This window comes from Aptenodytes patagonicus, chromosome 6 (assembly GCF_965638725.1).
Source record: "Aptenodytes patagonicus chromosome 6, bAptPat1.pri.cur, whole genome shotgun sequence".
NCBI classification, from domain to species: Eukaryota; Metazoa; Chordata; class Aves; order Sphenisciformes; family Spheniscidae; genus Aptenodytes; species Aptenodytes patagonicus.
The window spans coordinates 4,192,632-4,212,265 of record NC_134954.1 but is presented as its reverse complement, the minus strand read 5'-3'; the positions used below and the strand labels follow the sequence as shown (position 1 = coordinate 4,212,265).

Sequence of the window (19,634 nt, the reverse complement as noted above, 5' to 3'; positions counted from 1 at the left end):
GGGTAGGTGTTTAGCTAACCAGAACATGAAGTACCAGAGCTGGAAGTTAGGGCAGGGGGGAGCCCACGAAGCAAACCCGTTCTTCTGAATGAGATGTCAAGTATTCAAGTATTTTCATGTTACTGTTATTTCAGGTTTTTTTTAATCTAAAGAAGAGCTAGGTCACCAATACCTCATTAAACATTGCATCATTGAAATAAACCTTAATACAGGAGATAGAGAACAAAAATGAGATAGTGGGTACGTCCTTTTGATGCATTGCTGTTAATTAAATGCCACCAGCTGTTGAGTCACTGAACTATTTGTATTTGTGGAATTGCAGAATGTTCTTGTGGAGCAGCTGGAGTTGTGTGTCGAATATCTGTGGAAGTCTGAGAGATATGAGCTTATTGCTGAGGTTAACAAGCCTATCATTGCTGTTTTTGAGAAGCAGAGGGACTTTAAAGTAAGTTGGTTTACATTTTTTTTAAATTATCTTAAGACAACAGTAAAGATCAAAATTTTTAGGTTAAAAAAGTGCTTTCTTTAAAAGGAATGGTTTTTTCTTCCTGTCTGTAATTTCTCCTTTTAATGCTTTGCGCTGTGAGTAAATTAAAAACTCTGGTACCTTACCTTCCTCTTCTCAGTATCAGTACAACAATAAATGAACAAAAAATTTTCAAACAAACCTCTTGTGTTAGCCGGTGGATGTGAATTTTTACGTGTGTTTTTAAACCAAGAGCACATTTACATTGTATTTAAGTTTAGAAACTGCTGATAAATTGCGTGATCTCTTCACAATGCCAGGATTTCTTCATTTCTTATTTACTTGGCAATTTCAATACATAATGGATAACCAGATGATAATCTCATTTACTGATTTTTCTGGTTTTAAATTTAAAAAAAGCAAAGAGGTAGGTAGCTATAAGCTGTATGCCGAGGAAGCAGGTCCTCAGATTTAAACTTAGTTGAAATTTTGGCTCACTGTCCCGAGAAAGTGCTTTTTAGTCGTAATTGTGGATAGCGTGTCTTTGCATGGGGTTGGGAGGTGATTGGAGTTATTGGCGCCCTGCTCTCGCCTGCACATAGGACGCTTGGGTTCTCTGACCTCTTAGTAGGTCCCTGCCACTGCCCAACGGTGGGATGCTTGCCCTCCTGTGTGACCCTGTACACAAAGGCACCCGCTGCCACAAAACTGTGTGCTCAGAAGATGACACAAACCTTGAAATGAATCTTTAGTGGCTGCTGACAAGGTCAAGCCTTAGCACGTGCAGCCGTCTTTGCAAAGGTTTGGTGGTCCGGTTAAGACAAGCCATGCTCGCGTAGAGCCTTTGTGTCATTTCCCAAAGTAGTCGTGCTCTCTCACTTCCCCTCGCTCTCCTTGTTTCTTGATGCAGAGGCTGTCCGATTTGTACTACGACATCCACCGCTCGTACCTGAAGGTTGCAGAAGTAGTGAACTCTGAGAAGCGTCTCTTTGGGCGATATTACCGTGTTGCATTTTATGGGCAGGTAAGTCCAGTTGTGGTGTTCTGTCTCTACAGATTCCCAGATTTCAGCCACGTTCTTCTAATCCTGATGTATTTCAGGGAAGCTAAAACAGGGAAACACTTGGCAGGGAACCGTGGGGTAGAAAGTGCCTCGTGGGTCATACTCCAAGGCGGATTTTACTCAGAAGAGAGAGCACTCAGTTGCATCTGTGTAAACTGCTGCTGTGGATTTAGTGGTATAACGGAGAACAGACCTGTACATCAGCTTTAGTTCTTGACTTCATCAAGCAAAACTGAGACAGAGGCAGGGTGGGGTTTTTTTCAGAGTAAAACTTAAATAAAACCAGATAAGACATCTTTGCTATATGGCCCCCTCTTCAAATAGAGCTTAAAGCAGAGCAGTATGCAGTAGATGTTTTGTTGTATTTCTCACTGACTCTGACTTCTGCTTTCAGGCCACCTCTGATTCTGTGCAATATACTGTAGCATAGTTTTATTCCCTCTGCTGTGCTTCAGCATCCTCAGAGCATTATTTTGTGCTTTCTTCCGCTATGAACCAGTGTAGCGATCCAGCATGTTCTTTTAAGACCTGGTTTTGGCAAGCACACAATCTCCTTAACTCTAAAATAATAAGGTGTGTAAACAACAGATTGATGTGAATCATTCTGTTTGCTAACTAGATTTTAATGCAGAAATTTGCTCTTTTCTCCTTTTGATCTTATTCAAGGCTGTGGTAAGTCTAGTTCTTTTGCATGTTTTGTTTAATTCTCCTCACACGTCCTCCATCCTTCCCTGTACTGTTACTTAACATTAACTCTCCTGTGCTCTCGATTCCTTGGTTCGTGGCAGATGAAATAACGTCGTTTCATTCATTGTTGCATCCTGCAAACTAATTTTTGTTTGTTCAGTTACCTGAATTACCAAGCTGTATCTGTCGCCATGTTGTGTGTGCACCTTGGGGCCCAATGCTGCATCCATCTCAGTGAAAGTTTTTCTCTCAGCTTCACTGGGAGTGGGATTGGACCCCTTTCTTCCTCTGTTGAAAAACTCGGTGTAGCATTAATGCTGTTTGAATGCAAGCCTGCTTTCCTGGCCTGTGCACTCTACGACGTATGGCAGCGGTAACTGGAGCGCTCCGGGCAGGGTGCAGCCACCTGCCTCCGATAGTCCCTTGTAGGAGCAAGCAAATTGGGAGTCAGAGGGCAACGGCAAGTCCTTCCTCAAAACGGGGGCAGCAGATGGGGGAAGTGGGACTCTCCTACTTGCAACTTCTTGCCAGGGCTCTCCCAGAGGCAGCTACTTGTAAGTGGGTAATTTAGCTGCAGCAGTTCTGCTGAACTGGGTTAAAATCTCTGTTACAGTGCAATGACTTCTCAGCTGCCAGTGCCACAAGGACAACTTCATTTAAACAGCTTTAGTGCTCTAAAGCATATGAATTTGTCATAGCTGCGTATTGCTCGGTCTGTTCCCCGGTGGCCCCGGACACTGAGCTCCAAATGCAAACAAGCACAGCTTCCTCCTTTCCCTTTGCAGAAGAGATGTTACGTGGTAGAAAGTGGGACTGCTCTGTATTGCTCCTTGCAGAGGCGTAGTGACAAAAATGTATGGCACAGTGCAAATAATTAAAGGTAGATCATTCCCATCAGCATTACTTGCGCCACGTTTACCAAGGAAAATAGGAGTGGGTGTGCAGAACTAATTAAGGAGGGCTCACGGTACACGAAGCACCATGGCAGGTGTGGGAGCTACAGATGAAGCTTGACCTGGAAGGAGAGAGAGAGGGAACAGCCTGTTCCCATATACCGGTTGTGCCCGCATGTTTTTCCCTTCGGAAGGTTTCCTTTCTGTATTTCTGTCGGTCCCTTTTTCCCGTGTGCCACTTGCGCCCATTTTGGCTGTGCCAGTGGAAAAGGTATGGGGCCTCTTCGTCCTTCTGTTGCCAAGAGTATCGCAGGCCTCCGTGCTGAAAGCAGTCTCAGTCCCCGATTCATTTAAAACATTAAAAGCGATTCTCCTTTTTTGTCCTTCTGGCAGACTTTGCCCACTTCCTCCTAAAAGCTAATGGTTGCAGGTTTTACCAGTATTACACAGTTAGACCAGTGTAAACCAGTATGAATTGCTCTGCTCGGGCCACTACAAAGGAAATGCCCCAGAAGAAAACTCGGTGTGCAGGTATGGGATGCTCGGTGTGCAGGTATGGGATGCTCGGTGTGCAGGTATGGGATGCTCGGTGTGCAGGTATGGGATGCTCGGTGTGCAGGTATGGGATGCTCGGTATGCAGGTACAGGATTCCTTTGCAGTCTTACACGTACATCGATCTATAAAATACCTATGGGTAGATACATGTGTCAGCACACACATATAAAAAATGTATTATTACACATATGCATTTATTCATGAAACATTTTTGTCCATTGTATCGATAATAAATATATACATACATAAGTTTTGTAAAAATGGAACACTGCCGTTTCTTAACGGAAACAAAAACTGCAGAAAGCAGATTAAAGGACAAAAGAATACTGCAAATACTGCTTGCAGGGAGAATTTTGTGGGTTCTTAGTGGAAAAAGAAAATCTGCAGCTGCACCCGAAAACCATTCTTCATGCGAAGGCGGAGACGGTATTTGATTTCTGCATTTTTGCAGGGACCTTCTGGAAGGATGGTTTGAATGAACATAGTCCTTAGGGAGGATGTAGTCGGTTGTTTTCGCCAGAGAGCTTTATTTGCCAGCTCAGAGAGCCGGATCTCATGGCAGCTGCTGTTGTAGACTGCAAACTCCGTTAAGGGCCTTTGGTGACAACATCTCATTGCACCACCAAGTGGCCACGTTAGCCAGTGCTTATGATTTTATTTCCAGATGGGTGTTTTGAGAAGTCAAGATCTTTCTTGAATTTAAAAAAAAAAAAAAGCTGTTAAAGATGTTGAATAGCTGAAAATTCATATTGTGCTGAAAATTCATATTGTGCTGATAAGCAAAGACGTTCAAGACTTGTTTTCAGAGCGGCGTTAGGTAAAGACAGAGCTGAGGTTTTGTCCTGCTGTCTGTGCAAGAAGCTGTAGAAGTTGGAGGGCAGGTTTTCGTAGCGGAAAGCTGACTGCAGGTTTACGTCTGAAGATCAGAAGATGTGTCCCCTTTTCCAAATGTGATAAAACAGCTGTAGTCTCCTTACCAAAAAGTGCAACGTGCTCCCTTACCGTAGGAGGTGACGCTCACTCCATACAGACAAGGAAGGATCCATTAAATGCTAATTCTGGGCGGGTAAAGCAGGCGGCTTTACCTCAGCACAGCAGCTGCAGGGACGGTGTGTATTCTTCTAGCGAAGGGCAGAGAAGAATCCGATTTACTGTGAGCTGCAGGGGCTGTGGCTGAGGGCGTACGGGGAGGAAGAAGGGCCTTTTCAGTGCTCCCACGGTGACAGTCCCAGGTCACAACTTGACTCTCGGCACATCAGAGCTCGGCGGAAACCAATAACCTGCTCGCCGGGAGGTCGTCTCCCTTCCATTACGCTCAGCTGCTCGGCGTAATAATTTTCATCTGTAAGGCTGCGTTGTTCTTGCAGAGCAAAACCAACCAGTATGAAAATAATCTGGGGATATGCATTGACAATGTGACCTTGGCTGCTTAATATTTTAGAATCCTGAAATTGGAGGATATTTGGCTCCTAAAAAGTATTTAATCTCACTTTCAGTAGTCTTTGCCAGACATACAGCATATGGCAGACACGATTATTTATAGCTCACAATTAACTTCTGCTTGTCACTTGTCAGCTGAAATACTGTAGGGAATATGTACTTAAATGATGTCTCTTGCATTAGAGACAGGACTAAATCTGTTAGTTGTTTGTTTTCATGTATTTTGTTTTAAGCAAAACCACCAATACCGATTCATCTTACGTGTGCCATGCAGCATCAGCACAGAGATTTAGCGCTTACGTATGAACACTGTGTTCCAGCGTGCAAACATACACAGAATCAGTGTTTAAGGGGATAAACTATATTCTAGTTTGCTATGTGATTAATTTGAAAAACATGAGGCTCTTTGTTGAAAACATCGAATAGTAACAGAAAACAGATGTTTTTTGACAGAAGCAATCCTGAGTAGCGTGTTTGAGTGCAGTTGCATGAGACTAATGAGGTTTTCCCACATAAAGCAGTTTTGCTTCAGTGGAAACAAGATCAGAAGCCAGGTTATGATCCCGCAGATCTTTTCTCAGTGAAATCAATAGAAAGTCAGTTGCCTGCCCAGCTCAGTAAATGTTTATAGGGTGTCGGCATTTGAGCTCTAGATTCGTTCTCTAATTACCTGTGAAGTTCTTTGTATGTCTACGAAGATTTAATTGGTAATATTGTTAAAAACTGTGCAATGTTAGAAGGTCACTGTGAGACTGATTAAGATACTGTCAGACAAGCTGCTGTTGCAGCTCTTAGTCATCGGTTTCTAGTAATGCCCACGTTGCTGTTGGCACTTGCTAAATTAAAAAACAATTTTATTGCCCCTTGTCCTCACTGAAGGAGAAGCCAGAGATGCACGTATTTGTTAATCCCTGTTGAAATAAAGCTTAGAGGTTTTTTTCCTAAACAAACATTGAAATTTACAGCTCATTTATTTTAATTCTGTATATTTTTTGTGAAGATTTGCCTAGCCTATAGTTTTAGTGGCCAAAGTTGAAATGCGCTTCAACATGAAAAGGCTGGATTTTGCACAAGTACCTTCCAAAGAGATTTTGCAGGTATCTCTTGACTTCATTCGTGCTTCTTTCTTTTTCAACGGATGGCAGTTTGCCTAGGCATATTGTAGAATTAGCTCTCCAAGCCACATCATGTTAAGTGTAAAGGGCCGTGGGTCTGATATCATTAATGCCGTCTTCCTTTCCCCTTTATCCCTGCAGCTTCAGGCATTTTCCTCTGGGTCACTTTGCGTTAAGGTGAAAGGAGGAGACTTTGGGTACAGCTTGCAGCGGTTGATACCGCCAGATTTCAGCGGCAGCATATGAAATCGTAGGAGGAGGGCTGGTGCTGCTCATGGTGTTGGGATAAATCCAGTCCGTGTTAATGGGGCACCTGCTGCTTTCTGCTCAGCTGGGAGAGCTTCTCCCGGAGTGTTGATGTACATGTTCATCATGTAGCAGTTGAGCGTCTCACCTGCACGTGATGCAGTGCTGTGTTAATTCTCTGCGGTCGGCATTTCTTCTGAAGCCTGACAGGTTCTTGTTCAGCTCTGCAATGGAGCCTTTTATTAAAGCTCTGCCAAGTCCATCCAGTGTAATAAGTAAATGACCTTAACGAGATTGAGCTTTTTTGCAAAGGACCACAGTCTGTGTGTCTTTTTTTTTTTTTTTTCCTGTTTCAAATGTAAATCATTTACTAATAGTCTCTGAAAATGCTGCAATTCCATATGGCCTTTCAAGGTGCCACCAGAGCTCCTCTTCAGCTGCCCTGAACAGATGCAGACCGCTTCACTGGTGCTCCCCATGCAACGGGCCTGCGCGTCGCTGTGGGCAGGAGTGCCCCGCACATCGCCGCGGGCAGCGGTGCCCCGCGCAGTGCCCAGCCTTTACCTGCACACGGAGCTCCCAGATAGAACGTGCTGCGTGCACCCCAGCTGGGCTGGGCATCCGGCAAACAGCTGTTACACTCGTGTTCTGTTAGCGCAGTGCTTCCGAAAGAGTTAATTTAACCAAATGATGAGAATTGAAAGAATTTTTAATGTCCAATTTTTAATTCTTTAGGGTTTTTTCATCATACGCACGTTAGCATTCTCAAGAAAGCACTTTAACTCTTTAAACAGCTAGGTCTCTTACACGAATAAATGTGTATGCGTTATTTCCTGGGTGGCTTCGGAGATACCAGACCGGTATAAACGCAGACCTCTAGGTACGTGTCTGCTAGGAGTGGAGAGAGGTAAGCGTTTAACTTGGGTGCTGGACATGGCATACTGGAGGCTCTGGTGGGTATACAGGCAACCTTGATTCCTGATGTAAGCACCTTGTCTAGGCTTCTCCCTGCCTGTTGTGTTCACTGTATCCTTCCATTTCTTTCCAAACAGGGGTTTTTTGAAGAAGAGGAAGGTAAAGAGTATATCTATAAAGAACCCAAACTAACCGGCTTGTCTGAGATCTCGCAAAGGCTGATGAAGCTTTATGCAGACAAGTTTGGCATAGATAACGTGAAGATCATCCAGGATTCCAACAAGGTACGAAAGACGTGCGGTTTTTGCGCGAGGGGGGAGAAGTGAGTGCACGGTTGATGTTTTGAGAGCTGTGTTTTGAATTAATGTGAACTGAGCGTATGTGTAAACTACTGTGACCTAGGTTTACAACCAAAAAAAGGCCCTCGCCGTATGGCGTGGCAGGTGCTGTATGGAAACGGCCATGTTATAGCAGGGCATCACCGTCAGTGGGAAAAGGGCATATTCCAGCGTATGCCTGCAAGAGAGCCTGCAGATGTTTACTGTAATGCAGAAGCAGGTTGTTTTCTCTCTCATTTAGCTTTCATCTACTTTTGCCAATGGCTATATTCAGAAGTCCCACTGTTCTTAGGGGCCTCTTGGTTAAATATCTTTGTGTTCATCTGTGGTCTGAATACTACGTTTGGAAGTCTTGGTTTTAATCGGTATTGCTACGATAGGTAAAAGCATCAGAAATATAATGGATGCCTTGGAAGCTTATCACACTTAACAGAATTTTACTACGTTTGCCACTGTTAACACAGGTCAATCCCAAAGACCTGGATCCAAAATACGCGTATATCCAGGTGACGTATGTCACGCCTTTCTTTGAAGAGAAAGAAGCCGAAGATCGAAAGACCGACTTTGAAATGCATCACAACATCAACCGTTTTGTGTTTGAAACACCTTTCACGCTCTCAGGAAAAAAGCACGGAGGTGTAGAAGAGCAGTGCAAGAGGCGCACGATCCTGACAAGTACGTCTGCTCAGGCTGCTTCCCCCCTCCCATCCCACCTTTGCCAGTTAAGCCCCGCAATGCCTTTCATGTGCCGGGGTTTTCTGCAGTCCGTGGGCACAGCGTGTTGTGTAGGATGATACGTAATCTTTTCAGTGTGTCCATTGGCAAAGTGTGTGCTTCCTTACAGTCCTGCTGAGCGTCCTAAGGAAAGTTATTTTCATTTGTGGAGCCGTCAGCTGTCTTATTTTTCCTTATTATTGACATCTTAACTGTTCTCGCAGTGATGTAATTTGGGAGTGGTTCTGCTGGAGGCAGCTTAGCACTCAGAACCATTGTTCTTTTAATAATAAGTCAAAGAAAAAGCAAAGTTGGGTGCTTATTCTGCTAAGAAGAGTGAAACTTAGCAGATATTCCCATTTTGAACAAAAATTTGTGAGATGCATTATATAGAATTTTTTAAAGTGAGAGGTAAGATTTCATTTCATTGGGCACAATCAGTGTTTTAAGACAGGAAAGGCAGGAACACTAGATACGTCTGTTCTTACTGAGTCATATTAAACAGAAAATCTTTAGTTCCTTATCATGATTGCAATCTCTTTTTAAAGAGGCATCCTTCGTGAAACTACTACTGAAACTTGACCTGTCTGAATTTTGGCTGGGAGTATGAGAAAGTGTCTGGGATGGAGGCGGTGTTCTCTGGGGCAGCCTTGAGGAGAGGCTGATGTTCACAGCAAAGGCTCCCGAGTGACAGAAAATCCGGTTCCCCACCGACTTCAATACATCTGCTTCCCCCAAAGGGCAAAGTGAAGAAAGCTGCTTACAGTACAGGCGTAGTCGCCTGAAAGTTTTGTTCTGGCAGGTCAGGAAAGAGGCGTTGATGTCTGGGGGCATCTGGTTACATGACACAGCTTTGCTTGTAAGAAGAAGAAAGGAGTAGCAGCTTGTGTGGGGGTTTTTTTTAAGTGCTTGAGCAGCAGTAGGTGTTTTGAGATCTGTACTGAAGCAGGTAGTTTCACCGACTTGAAAGTGCAGCTGTTATGGTATGTCTGGCAAAAACGGCGAGGGTTGTTCTTCCAGCAGAACGTTATCCCTAGGTTATTACCTGCTGTCGTCAGCTCCCACCGCCCTCAGCCTGGCTCCGTCTTCGTCGTTAGGTGGGAATTTGATGACCTTCTCTTCTCCCCTGCTTTTCCCTCTGGCACCTGCCTCACCTCAGCGCTTTTCTCTAAAGGAAACAACTTTCTCCCCCCCCCCACCCTCCCCCCATAAAGTCATATATTTTCATTTGCTTCCTGCGTAAAAAGAAGTGCTTTTAGTTTGAGAAGAAAGCAAGGCCTACCCGTATGGCTGGAGGAGCGGTGGAAGTTAATTCTGCTTGGGCAGAGGTACCGGGCGGCTGGAACGGTACCCGCTCAGCATCTCTGCTCCAGAGCCTGCTGCCTGCGGCGTGCGGAGGACAAGTGCAGTCTGGCTGCGGTCTGTGGATCACTGGCTCTCTGCCGTGCCTGGTTGTGACTCGTGCTTCCAGCTCTGGAAGTCCTGGGTTTTCTGCTCTCCAAGGAGACAGCCGCCCTGTGAGCTGGAGCTCATTTAGGTCTGAGCTGACAGGCAGCAGGTGCTCACTGGAGGAGGGCGTACGCGGAGTTTGGGAGGCCTTCCAAAGTGTGTAGGGCAATCGGGAAAAGATTGTTAGTTTAGATCAGACTTAATGTGCCATAACTGTACCTTTGCCAGACTCCTTGAGATCCGTGAAAAGGCCTTGACTGGAAGGAAGGGGTTTTAACGATGAATAATTCCTCTGTCAGCTCCCATAGCAGCATTTAGGTTGAATACTAGAAGTAACTCCTTGCTTCTTTAAGGATGATGTTTTAATAGCAGTTCATCTGTGGGTGAGTGATACCCAATTCAGCTAAACTAGAGGCTCCTGCCTCTAACTTGAAACATGTTTGACGGGATGTTTTGAGCTGTTGGAAGTTTGGTACAGGCTTATCATTTGGTGCTTTAACTCAGAAGGAGAAATTTGTGGATTCTAAAATCTGAGTGGTGAGAGCTTTTTGCCACGGGGCTGTGACACAGCTCAGTAGCACACAGTGGTGAACTCAAAAGGAAATGCTCTTCCAGTGCCAGGTACATCAAAATTCAGCTTGGACCTGCTGCGTCACGTTCACTCATTTGGTGATTAGAATCATAGAATCATAGAATCATTAAGGTTGGAAAAGACCTCTAAGATCATCGAGTCCAACCGTCAACCCAACACCACCAGGCCCACTAAACCATGTCCCTAAGTGCCTCATCTACACGTCTTTTAAATACCTCCAGGGATGGGGACTCCACCACTTCCCTGGGCAGCCTGTTCCAATGTTTCACCACTCTTTCAGTAAAGACATTTTTCCTTACATCCAATCTAAACCTCCCCTGGCACAACTTGAGGCCATTTCCTTTCGTCCTATCGCTTGTTACTTCGGAGAAAAGACCAACACCCACCTCGCTACAACCTCCTTTCAGGTGGTTGTAGAGAGCGATGAGGTCTCCCCTCAGCCTCCTCTTCTCCAGGCTAAACAACCCCAGTTCCCTCAGCCGCTCCTCATGGGACTTGTTCTCCAGACCCCTCACCAGCCTCGTTGCCCTTCTCTGGACACGCTCCAGCACCTCGACGTCCTTCTTGTAGTGAGGGGCCCAAAACTGAACACAGTATTCGAGGTGCGGCCTCACCAGGGCCGAGTACAGGGGCACGATCACTTCCCTCCTCCTGCTGGCCACACTATTTCTGATACAGGCCAGGATGCCATTGGCCTTCTTGGCCGCCTGGGCACACTGCCGGCTCACGTTCAGCCGGCTGTCGACCAGCACCCCCAGGTCCTTTTCCACCAGGCAGCTTTCCAGCCCCTCTTCCCCAAGCCTGTAGCGCTGCATGGGGTTGTTGTGGCCGAAGTGCAGGACCCGGCACTTGTCCTTGTTGAACCTCATACAGTTGGCCTGGGCCCATCGATCCAGCCTGTCCAGGTCCCTCTGCAGAGCCTTCCTACCCTCGAGCAGATCAACACTCCCGCCCAGCTTGGTGTCGTCTGCAAACTTACTGAGGGTGAAAAAAAAACTTAACTTGTATAGATTGCTAAAGAGATTGAGTTCATACTTTGACTTAATTGTTTTGCTTTCTTAAATACTCTCTGGTTGGGTGAGTTTCTCTGATACGTTTCTTGCTTTCGAGTAGCCAGCCACTTGTTTCCCTACGTGAAGAAGCGTATTCAAGTTGTAAGCCAAACCAGCACAGAGCTGAACCCTATCGAAGTAGCGATTGATGAGATGTCCAAAAAAGTCTCAGAGCTCAATCAGCTTTGCACAATGGAAGAAGTGGACATGATCCGACTGCAGCTCAAACTCCAAGGAAGTGTCAGCGTCAAGGTAATGACAATTTGCCTTTTTTCTCCCCCCCCCCCCCCCCCCCCCCCGCATCTACCTAAGTTTTTATTCTCATTTTCATCATTCCAGACCTGTTTTGTCTATTTTATATTTCTGGTCATATTTTGTATTCCAGTGCTGTTGGAGCCCGCTCTAAAAATGTAAGGGAATGGAAAGTTTTCCATTGATGTTGATGGCTGCTGGATTTATGTGCAGATATAACTATTACAGTCAAATCTTCTCTAAATAAATGTTAAGACCTTTCTAAGACCGTCACGTGTCACTAGAGAATACAGCCCATCACACAGCCGAGCGTGCAGATACTTTAAAGGGAGTTTTTTGTTAGGATTAGTTTTGTCATTTCCCATTTAGAAAAGTTGGGATGGGTGAGAGGTGCATATGTATTTCTGGTGCCCTCATTAAAATGTCTTCAAACTTACAGCTTTCTAGACGGTTAACTAGCCGGGGACTTTCAAAGGCCAGCAGAGATCTGCAGTCTGTGGGAGGCTGACCGGCTCCCTTTTCCTCAGTAAAACTCTTCAGGTTTCATTCAGGTGCCAAGAGGAGTGATGCTGTTCACAGAGGCTTGGTTGCCTGAGGCCAGCCCCCGGGCCTTGGAACGCAAGAGAAAATGACGATAAACTGCTTCTGCTCTGCACCTAAGCTGTGTATTTTCCCCCTGCCCCAGGTAAATGCTGGACCAATGGCCTATGCTCGAGCTTTTCTTGAAGAGACGAATGCTAAGAGATATCCTGATAATCAAGTTAAGCTTCTGAAGGAAATCTTCAGGTAAACATACAGTTTAGACTTCCCACCCTCTGCGCAGCATGAGGAGTAGGCGTGACATGAAATCAGGCTGAATTGAACCAGGCTAATTTACATCTGCATTTACCCTCTTACAAGTCATTCCCAAGGAAACATTTACTGAAGTTTTGGGCTATCCTAGTAGCCTACGTTCCTCTTGATCTGAGGATGAGTTCTGACATGCACTTCAAACACGGCGTAATTTGCAAGGGGAAGAAGAGGTACAGTAGTGTGTGTAGAGGTATAGATAGATACTTTTCATTACTACAAATTTCGTATGGTTGTTCTTTGTGGTTTTGTGCTTGTAGGCAATTTGCAGAAGCATGTGGACATGCTCTTGATGTCAACGAACGCCTTATTAAGGAGGACCAATTTGAATATCAGGGAGAGATGAAGTCTCATTATAAGGATATGCTCAGCGAGCTGTCTGCAGTTATGAACGAACAGGTTAGATCATCTATTTTGGTACTGGTTGGGCTGAATGAGGGCAGCTAATTGTGTCTTCCAGTGACAAATGAAGCTGTAGAGCAAAATACTAGAAGTAAAACCTGGCAGTGCAACAGTCACTAAGAAAACATAGTTTACTCCTTCCCCCCCCCCTCTTTTTTTTAAATCCAGCTGTATTATATATAATGAATCTGACTGATCAACAAAGATTTGTGTTCTTACCTGTCTTGCTACGTATTGAAAAGTTGAATGGTCATGAGGCTAAATGCAGACTGAGGTCCAGAGGCGTAGAAAGATAATCAGTTAAACTCGTGTTTTATGCTTTGCTTGCTTTATCCTACAGCTGCGATGTATTTAATTAAAACAGTAAACTGCTTTTAAGACCTAGCTTATAACTGGAGGAGATAGCTTTATAGTTTCTATTTGTATTCAGCTTCCAGAGCAAGAGTTACTTCTTTTTTATTGTTTTATATTTAAGGACACTGTCAAAATACATGCTGTGTTAAAACTATTTCAGCTGTTAGCAGCTTCAGAAGGCTGAGCGTGCACGGCTACATTATATGGAATGCATCCCAAAATACTGAACTGGACTCCGGTGCACACTTGCAGCTATCCTATGCCTGTGGCTATGCAGATATTTTTTTATTATGTTTTCTGTTTTAATTTAAATACTGAGCGATTCTGCATACTAAAGTGCAAATTAAATCATGCTTAATTATTTCTCTGCATGCTTGTGTGTAGGCCACCTTGGCTTGCACCTGAGAAATACTTACTCTCTAGCAGTTGCACTGCATTTCCAGGTGCCTATAGCACACACAAGCACTGTCTGTGTACAGAGTTACTTTGTTTGACCGTTGGTATCAGTGGCGGCATCTCACAGAAGTGTCTACCTGGCACCCCATTAGACGATGCTCTATTATTCATCTTGACATGTGAAGAGAATAAGGATTTACCAGACTTTTTGGCCCGTTGTTGTTCTTACTGTGGAATCGAGCTAGTTTTTCACAGGGTGTAAAAGCTGTGTGGTTGCTTTGAAGGCTCGGTGTGTGCCGGGTGGGGGTCGAGCTCAGCGGTGGTTGCTGTTCCGTTCTCCCCTCCTGTTTAGGTGTACAAAGATTTGTGAACCTCAAGCATTCCAGTAATTTTATCATAATTAGTATTTATCACTGTTTGTTATATTAAGTATGTAAGTATTAAGGGTATGATTTGTTACTCAGTGTTCATGCCTCTCCCATGGAAGTTATTTTGGCCATCCAGTCAATGTGCATAGGCAGTACCGTATGTCTTGTGTGAACCACTGTTCCCCACAAGAATGGAAAACGTATGGTCAACTTAAATGAGGCACGAGCAGCCCATGAGTTTCAGCATTCATAAAATATTTGGTGAGTTCTATTAAATACTCACACCTGTATTTATATCCCTGAGCTCTGAGTTTTCTTCACGTAAATGAAAAGATTGAATAATACAAAATTACTTGTACGTAACAATGCTAACATGTAAAGTTAAGAGTTCATCCAGCGAAAGTCAAAATCATCGTCTGTTTAACCAAAGTCACCTGAATTGGAAAGTCCACGCTGAAAACCGGTCTCCCACTTGCAGCCCTGTGCGGCAGCCTCATAAGTGACGGCCCAGTTGTCCAGGCAGCGTGGCGTTTTGGGAAAATGACTCCCCTTGCAACGAACGCATGAACTCCTGAGCGGAGCGTTGCCTCAGAGCAATCGCATGCTGTAAACTGTGGCTGAAACGTTTATCGCGCGGTTGGAAAGCTTGAGGCTCTGTTGTAACTGTGTTGTGTGCTTTACACCAGTAAGATTTGCCATCTTTCCCACTGTCGTATTCAAGAGGGTTTTGTTTGCTCACCCACTGACAGTGACTCTTTCATCACCATATGTTTTTCTCTTTTTTTGTTTTGTTTTGTTTTTCTTTTCTGACAGCTCTGTCATGGTCCTTGCTTATACAGCTTCTCTTCTTCCCTGTCTAACATTTCCCTCAATACTATAGCCAAGAGTGGTATGTTCATTTTTCTTACATCTATTTTTTCTTTTAATGTCACGTACTTTCCTCACTTGCTGGTTTTTCTACTTGGTATGTTTGTTTAGTTTCGTGTCTAATGACTCCCTTGCTCAGGGAGTTAAAAAGAAAAAAAAAAAAAAAGACAAGGTATACGTGTGATGTATTGTCCATGAGCAGTGTTGGGACGCATGTTCTTTAGGATCCTAGTCGTGAACACGGGGAGGTCAGTGGGGCAGCTCGACAAGAGCCTCCTAATGCAAAAGCATGTGCCAGTAGTAGCAAAAGTGGCCGGGTGGAAGGGCCAGGGACAAATGGCATAGAAAGGTACTGATTAAGCCAAGCCCCCCCCTTGTCCCATGAGCGCGGTCATAGAATCATAGAATCATAGAATCATTAAGGTTGGAAAAGACCTCTAAGATCATCGAGTCCAACCGTCAACCCAACACCACCATGCCCACTAAACCATGTCCCTAAGCGCCTCATCTACTCGTCTTTTAAATACCTCCAGGGATGGTGACTCCACCACTTCCCTGGGCAGCCTGTTCCAATGTTTCACCACTCTTTCAGTAAAGACATTTTTCCCAATATCCAATCTAAACCTCCCCTGGCACAACTTGAGGCCATTTCCTCTCGTCCTATTGCTTGTTACTTGGGAGAAGAGACCGACCCCCACCTCGCTACAACCTCCTTTCAGGGAGTTGTAGAGAGCGATGAGGTCTCCCCTCAGCCTCCTTTTCTCCAGGCTAAACAACCCCAGGTCCCTCAGCCGCTCCTCATGGGACTTGTTCTCCAGACCCCTCACCAGCCTCGTTGCCCTTCTCTGGACACGCTCCAGCACCTCGACGTCCTTCTTGTAGTGAGGGGCCCAAAACTGAACACAGGGTTCGAGGTGCGGCCTCACCAGGGCCGAGTACAGGGGCACGATCACTTCCCTACTCCTGCTGGCCACACTATTTCTGATACAGGCCAGGATGCCATTGGCCTTCTTGGCTGCCTGGGCACACTGCCGGCTCATGTCCCCTTCTCACAGCCCTGCCCGCCACACTGCTCGTGGCCGTACCCTGGGACGCAGGCTGAGGCCACGCTGGGGTGCAGTGGAGGGTGCGCAAGCCCGGATGCGCACGGTTCGGAAGGACTAGTACAGCCCGGTGCAAGAGCGGCCGCCCCAAGCTCTCTTCGTCTGACGCCCCTGGGGAGGGCCTTGGGTTTGAGTCACGGCTGGGGTGAAGTTGGCAGTCTGGGCAGGCAGCGTGTGCCGCAGCCTGCCTGCGCTCCGCTGTGCTGCCCTGCTCTCCTTGCAGCTTCCCTGGCTTTGCTGGGCGCTGCCAGGGAGCGCCTGAGTCCCGGTGCTCTTCCTCCAGCCCGCGGCGTGGGAGCAGCTCCTTCCCAGGGCTGCCCGAGTTGCTGGCTCAGGCACTGAAGCTGTACGTGGAGGCAGCGTGGCCATGTCTGCCCGAGTAATAGATGTGGTGTGGTTGACCTGTAACCCCGACCAGGGATAACTGGGGGTTGATGGCTTAAGATTACGCCTGGAGCTTTGTGAGGGGCAGAGGTTTCTCTTCCACCGCTGACGGCTGCGTGGTCAGTGGGGATGGCCCCTGTCTCTGCTGTGGATGCTTCAACATAGTGCCCCATGGAAGAAGGCAGGTTTTCAGTCTGTATGTATAGAAGTAAGTAGGAAAAATAGCTATTAACAAGGCTAAAAAGAACTTCTACAGAAAAAAAAATCTTCCTTCTTGCTAAAGCCTATATGTAGGACAGGGCAGAGCAAGCTTTTGCCACTGCTTCTCCCTGAGAGTGCAGCTCTACCTACAGCCTCGGCGGGGCAATTGGTCCAAACCCTGCCTGACAGACATATTTTTTTCAGCTGCCGTGCGTGTGAAGCTCGGTGGGGATGCTGCGTGCCCCGAATGACTGCGTGGGCAGAGCTGGGGCCGGTCCGTACCGCGGTCAGTAGGTGCTAGTGCAGGTGTCTGCTGAGTTTATAAAACGTAGGTGACTTCTCGGTCATGTTTGTATGAGAGTTGTTAGAGAAACATAGTGCGGGGGACCCCATGAAGCACCGCTTGGCAGAAGCCGGTGACCCCAGCCCAGCCCCATTTATCCCCCCAGCTCAGAGGGACGTTCTCCCTCTCGCTGCAGCCTCCGGTCACTTCTGGGTCCCCGGGCAAAGGTCCTTCTCCTCTGTCAGACCTTTAGCATCATTGTGTAATAAATAAAAAATGGGAAATCCTTGGTTAGACAATGAGCGCTTCAGACACCAAACTATTCAAATCTCCCTCACTGTTGCATTTTTTTTTTCTTTTCTTTTTTATGAGAAGATTGCATACAAGGAGGACTCGGCAAAACAGCAAGGAATGGAGCGCACTTATTCGCGAGTCATCAATAGAGCCAGCTCGTCTGTGCCAGCAGCAACCACCCTGGCAAATCCTGATGCTTGACTGCTGCGTGGGGAACACACGGCCTTGGGAAGACCTGGGGTGGCTGGGGGTTTTTGTTTGGTTGGTTGGTTTTTTTTTCCTTTTAGATTAATAGTGCTGAAAATTAATTTGATCACGGACAATGCCAGGAAAAGGATTTGTGGGTTATGATTTTAATTTATTGGAAGTCTTCACGTTGTTATTTTTTAAAACTGCAAGCTTGATATGTTTTTTTTATTTTTTTTGCCTGCCCCAATATTTGCACATTCCTTATCTTTTTTTTGTTGTCGATTTTTGGTTTTGAGCAGCCTTTATTAAGCCAGGCTGATTATGAAATTCCTATTGAACAGATAGGTACGCAGCAAACCCTAAGTTTGCTATAAATTATAATATATCTAATACTAAGTCCTAGTATACATATATTTTAAAGGTCAGAGTGGATGTTTTATAACATTTAAGTATATTGCAATTGTAAATAGAAGATGTGTAAAATATGTCATTTTTACAAAATTTAAAAAAATATCTTTTTAGTTAATTATGACAGTACTAAGAATATGGATAACATTTCAGTTACCGTCATATTAAAATATTTGTGTATGTGTATAAAAGCGTCCATAAAGTTTTCTCTTTGAAGGTCTGTGCGTTGGTTCATTCCCGTGTCAGCACTTCCCAGGGCGGTGGAGGTCAGGGTGCCCCCCCGCATCCCGGCTGCCTGTTGTGTTGCGGTTGCTGATAGGGCCATTTACGACCCTCTGCGGAACGTGGCTTCAGATTCCCGCCACGGCCCCAGACTGAGGCCACCCTGGGAAACAGGGGCTCGGTGTAGTCCTCCTGCTTGAGACCAAGGAAGCTCTGTTCTTCCTTTGAAGTTCGTAGTCCCAGATTTCGCCCGGGGCCTGTTGGGAAACGGCGTGCCTCTAGCGAGATGTTTGTTTGGGTTTCTGCGTCATGTTGGGATGAGGTGGAGCGGTTCTGCCAGCTCTTAGGAGTTCCCTTTAACCTCAGCACTCCCACACTCCTTCATGTTCATTCCTTTGCCCGGAGAAAATCCCTGCTTTCAGGGGTCCCTGTTTGTCGTGAGTGTCTGTTAGGATCCCTCTCTTCTATGCGTGCAGTCCCCACAATTCCGTTAAGCTGTGGCTCGTTTTCCCTGGAGAAACCCTGGTGATTCCCCTGGGGCCTCTACAGGTTCACGAGTGTTCGTCCGGGTCAGAGCCCGGTGCTATGTCTTGCTACGTGGCCATGCCAGGAGGGTTTTTTCCAGTGTGTTGCTTCGTTCTGCCCTACTGTCTCCTTTCCCTGTATCTCTTCCCGTGACACCCCCAGTTCACAACTGGTGAGTCTTAACTCAAGTTGTAGCCTGGCCCGGCAGGCAAGAGCCAAGGGTGGCCTCTAAATTCACCCCATCTATATGTGCAAGGTGAAAGTGCCGTTATCCAGTCTCTGCCCGCTTGCCGGTGCTGCACGTGCTGCCAGTGCTTGCCGCTGTGCCTCGCTGTCGGCAGACGTGGGATTTTCCAGAAGAAATCTTTGCTAAGGGTTGAAACCCACACGGTGCTCTTTTCTGGTGGGGGAAGGAGGGGGGCAATTGGGATGGGCACCCCGTGGGTTGGGACGGGCCCCGCTCCAGCATTAGTGCAGCGGCCGTGTAAGCCCGCGCCTGTGACTTGGTAACAGCCCAAGCTCTCGCCTGCGCGCTGCACACCAGCATCAACCGCGCGGCTGGACGGGGAGCCAGGCGCCTTCCTCATCCTCGCCTTGAAAAGCCCAGCTCTGCTCTTCGGACACTGCACTGTGCGAAACCAACAGTCTGCTGAAAGGCATGATTTCTGGCCCAAATTTTAACCCGCTTTATACTGTATGTGTAGTGGTAGATGAAGTTACCTGCTCGTTTGTATATATGGGAGGAACCAGCCATCCGTGGCGACAGCAGGAATCCGCAGCACAGAGGAGGTAAGTCTGAGCATCGAGCCCTCTTGTCCCTTGGTTTGTTGGTCTCACTGGACTCATTTTGCATTTGCTATGATTTGTGTTTATGGATGGGTGCTTCAGAAGCCATCCAGGTGATGTGGAGGCAGACTGTTTTCTAATTAATGTTCACAAGAAGTGAGCAACTAAATCTGTCGGGCATCCTTGGGAATAACTAGATTGCAAAAAACGTGGTTTGCATGGAGG

At 46.2% G+C, this 19,634-nt stretch overlaps 1 protein-coding gene across 5 annotated transcripts in view; it reads left to right on the top strand.

Annotated features, from left to right (window-relative positions):
- Positions 1–18,086, top strand: part of DOCK10 (dedicator of cytokinesis 10) — a 141,868-nt gene extending 123,782 nt beyond the window's left edge. For all 5 annotated transcript variants that reach the window (XM_076340893.1, XM_076340889.1, XM_076340891.1 and 2 more), the window contains 8 exons: positions 323–445; positions 1,377–1,490; positions 7,519–7,665; positions 8,184–8,394; positions 11,588–11,778; positions 12,464–12,564; positions 12,888–13,026; positions 17,361–18,086. In XM_076340893.1, the coding sequence (XP_076197008.1) occupies positions 323–445; positions 1,377–1,490; positions 7,519–7,665; positions 8,184–8,394; positions 11,588–11,778; positions 12,464–12,564; positions 12,888–13,026; positions 17,361–17,480 (1,146 nt within the window). In that variant the 3' untranslated portion in view covers positions 17,481–18,086. The remainder of the gene's footprint in view (positions 1–322; positions 446–1,376; positions 1,491–7,518; positions 7,666–8,183; positions 8,395–11,587; positions 11,779–12,463; positions 12,565–12,887; positions 13,027–17,360) is intronic.
- Positions 18,087–19,634: the final 1,548 nt, after the last annotated feature.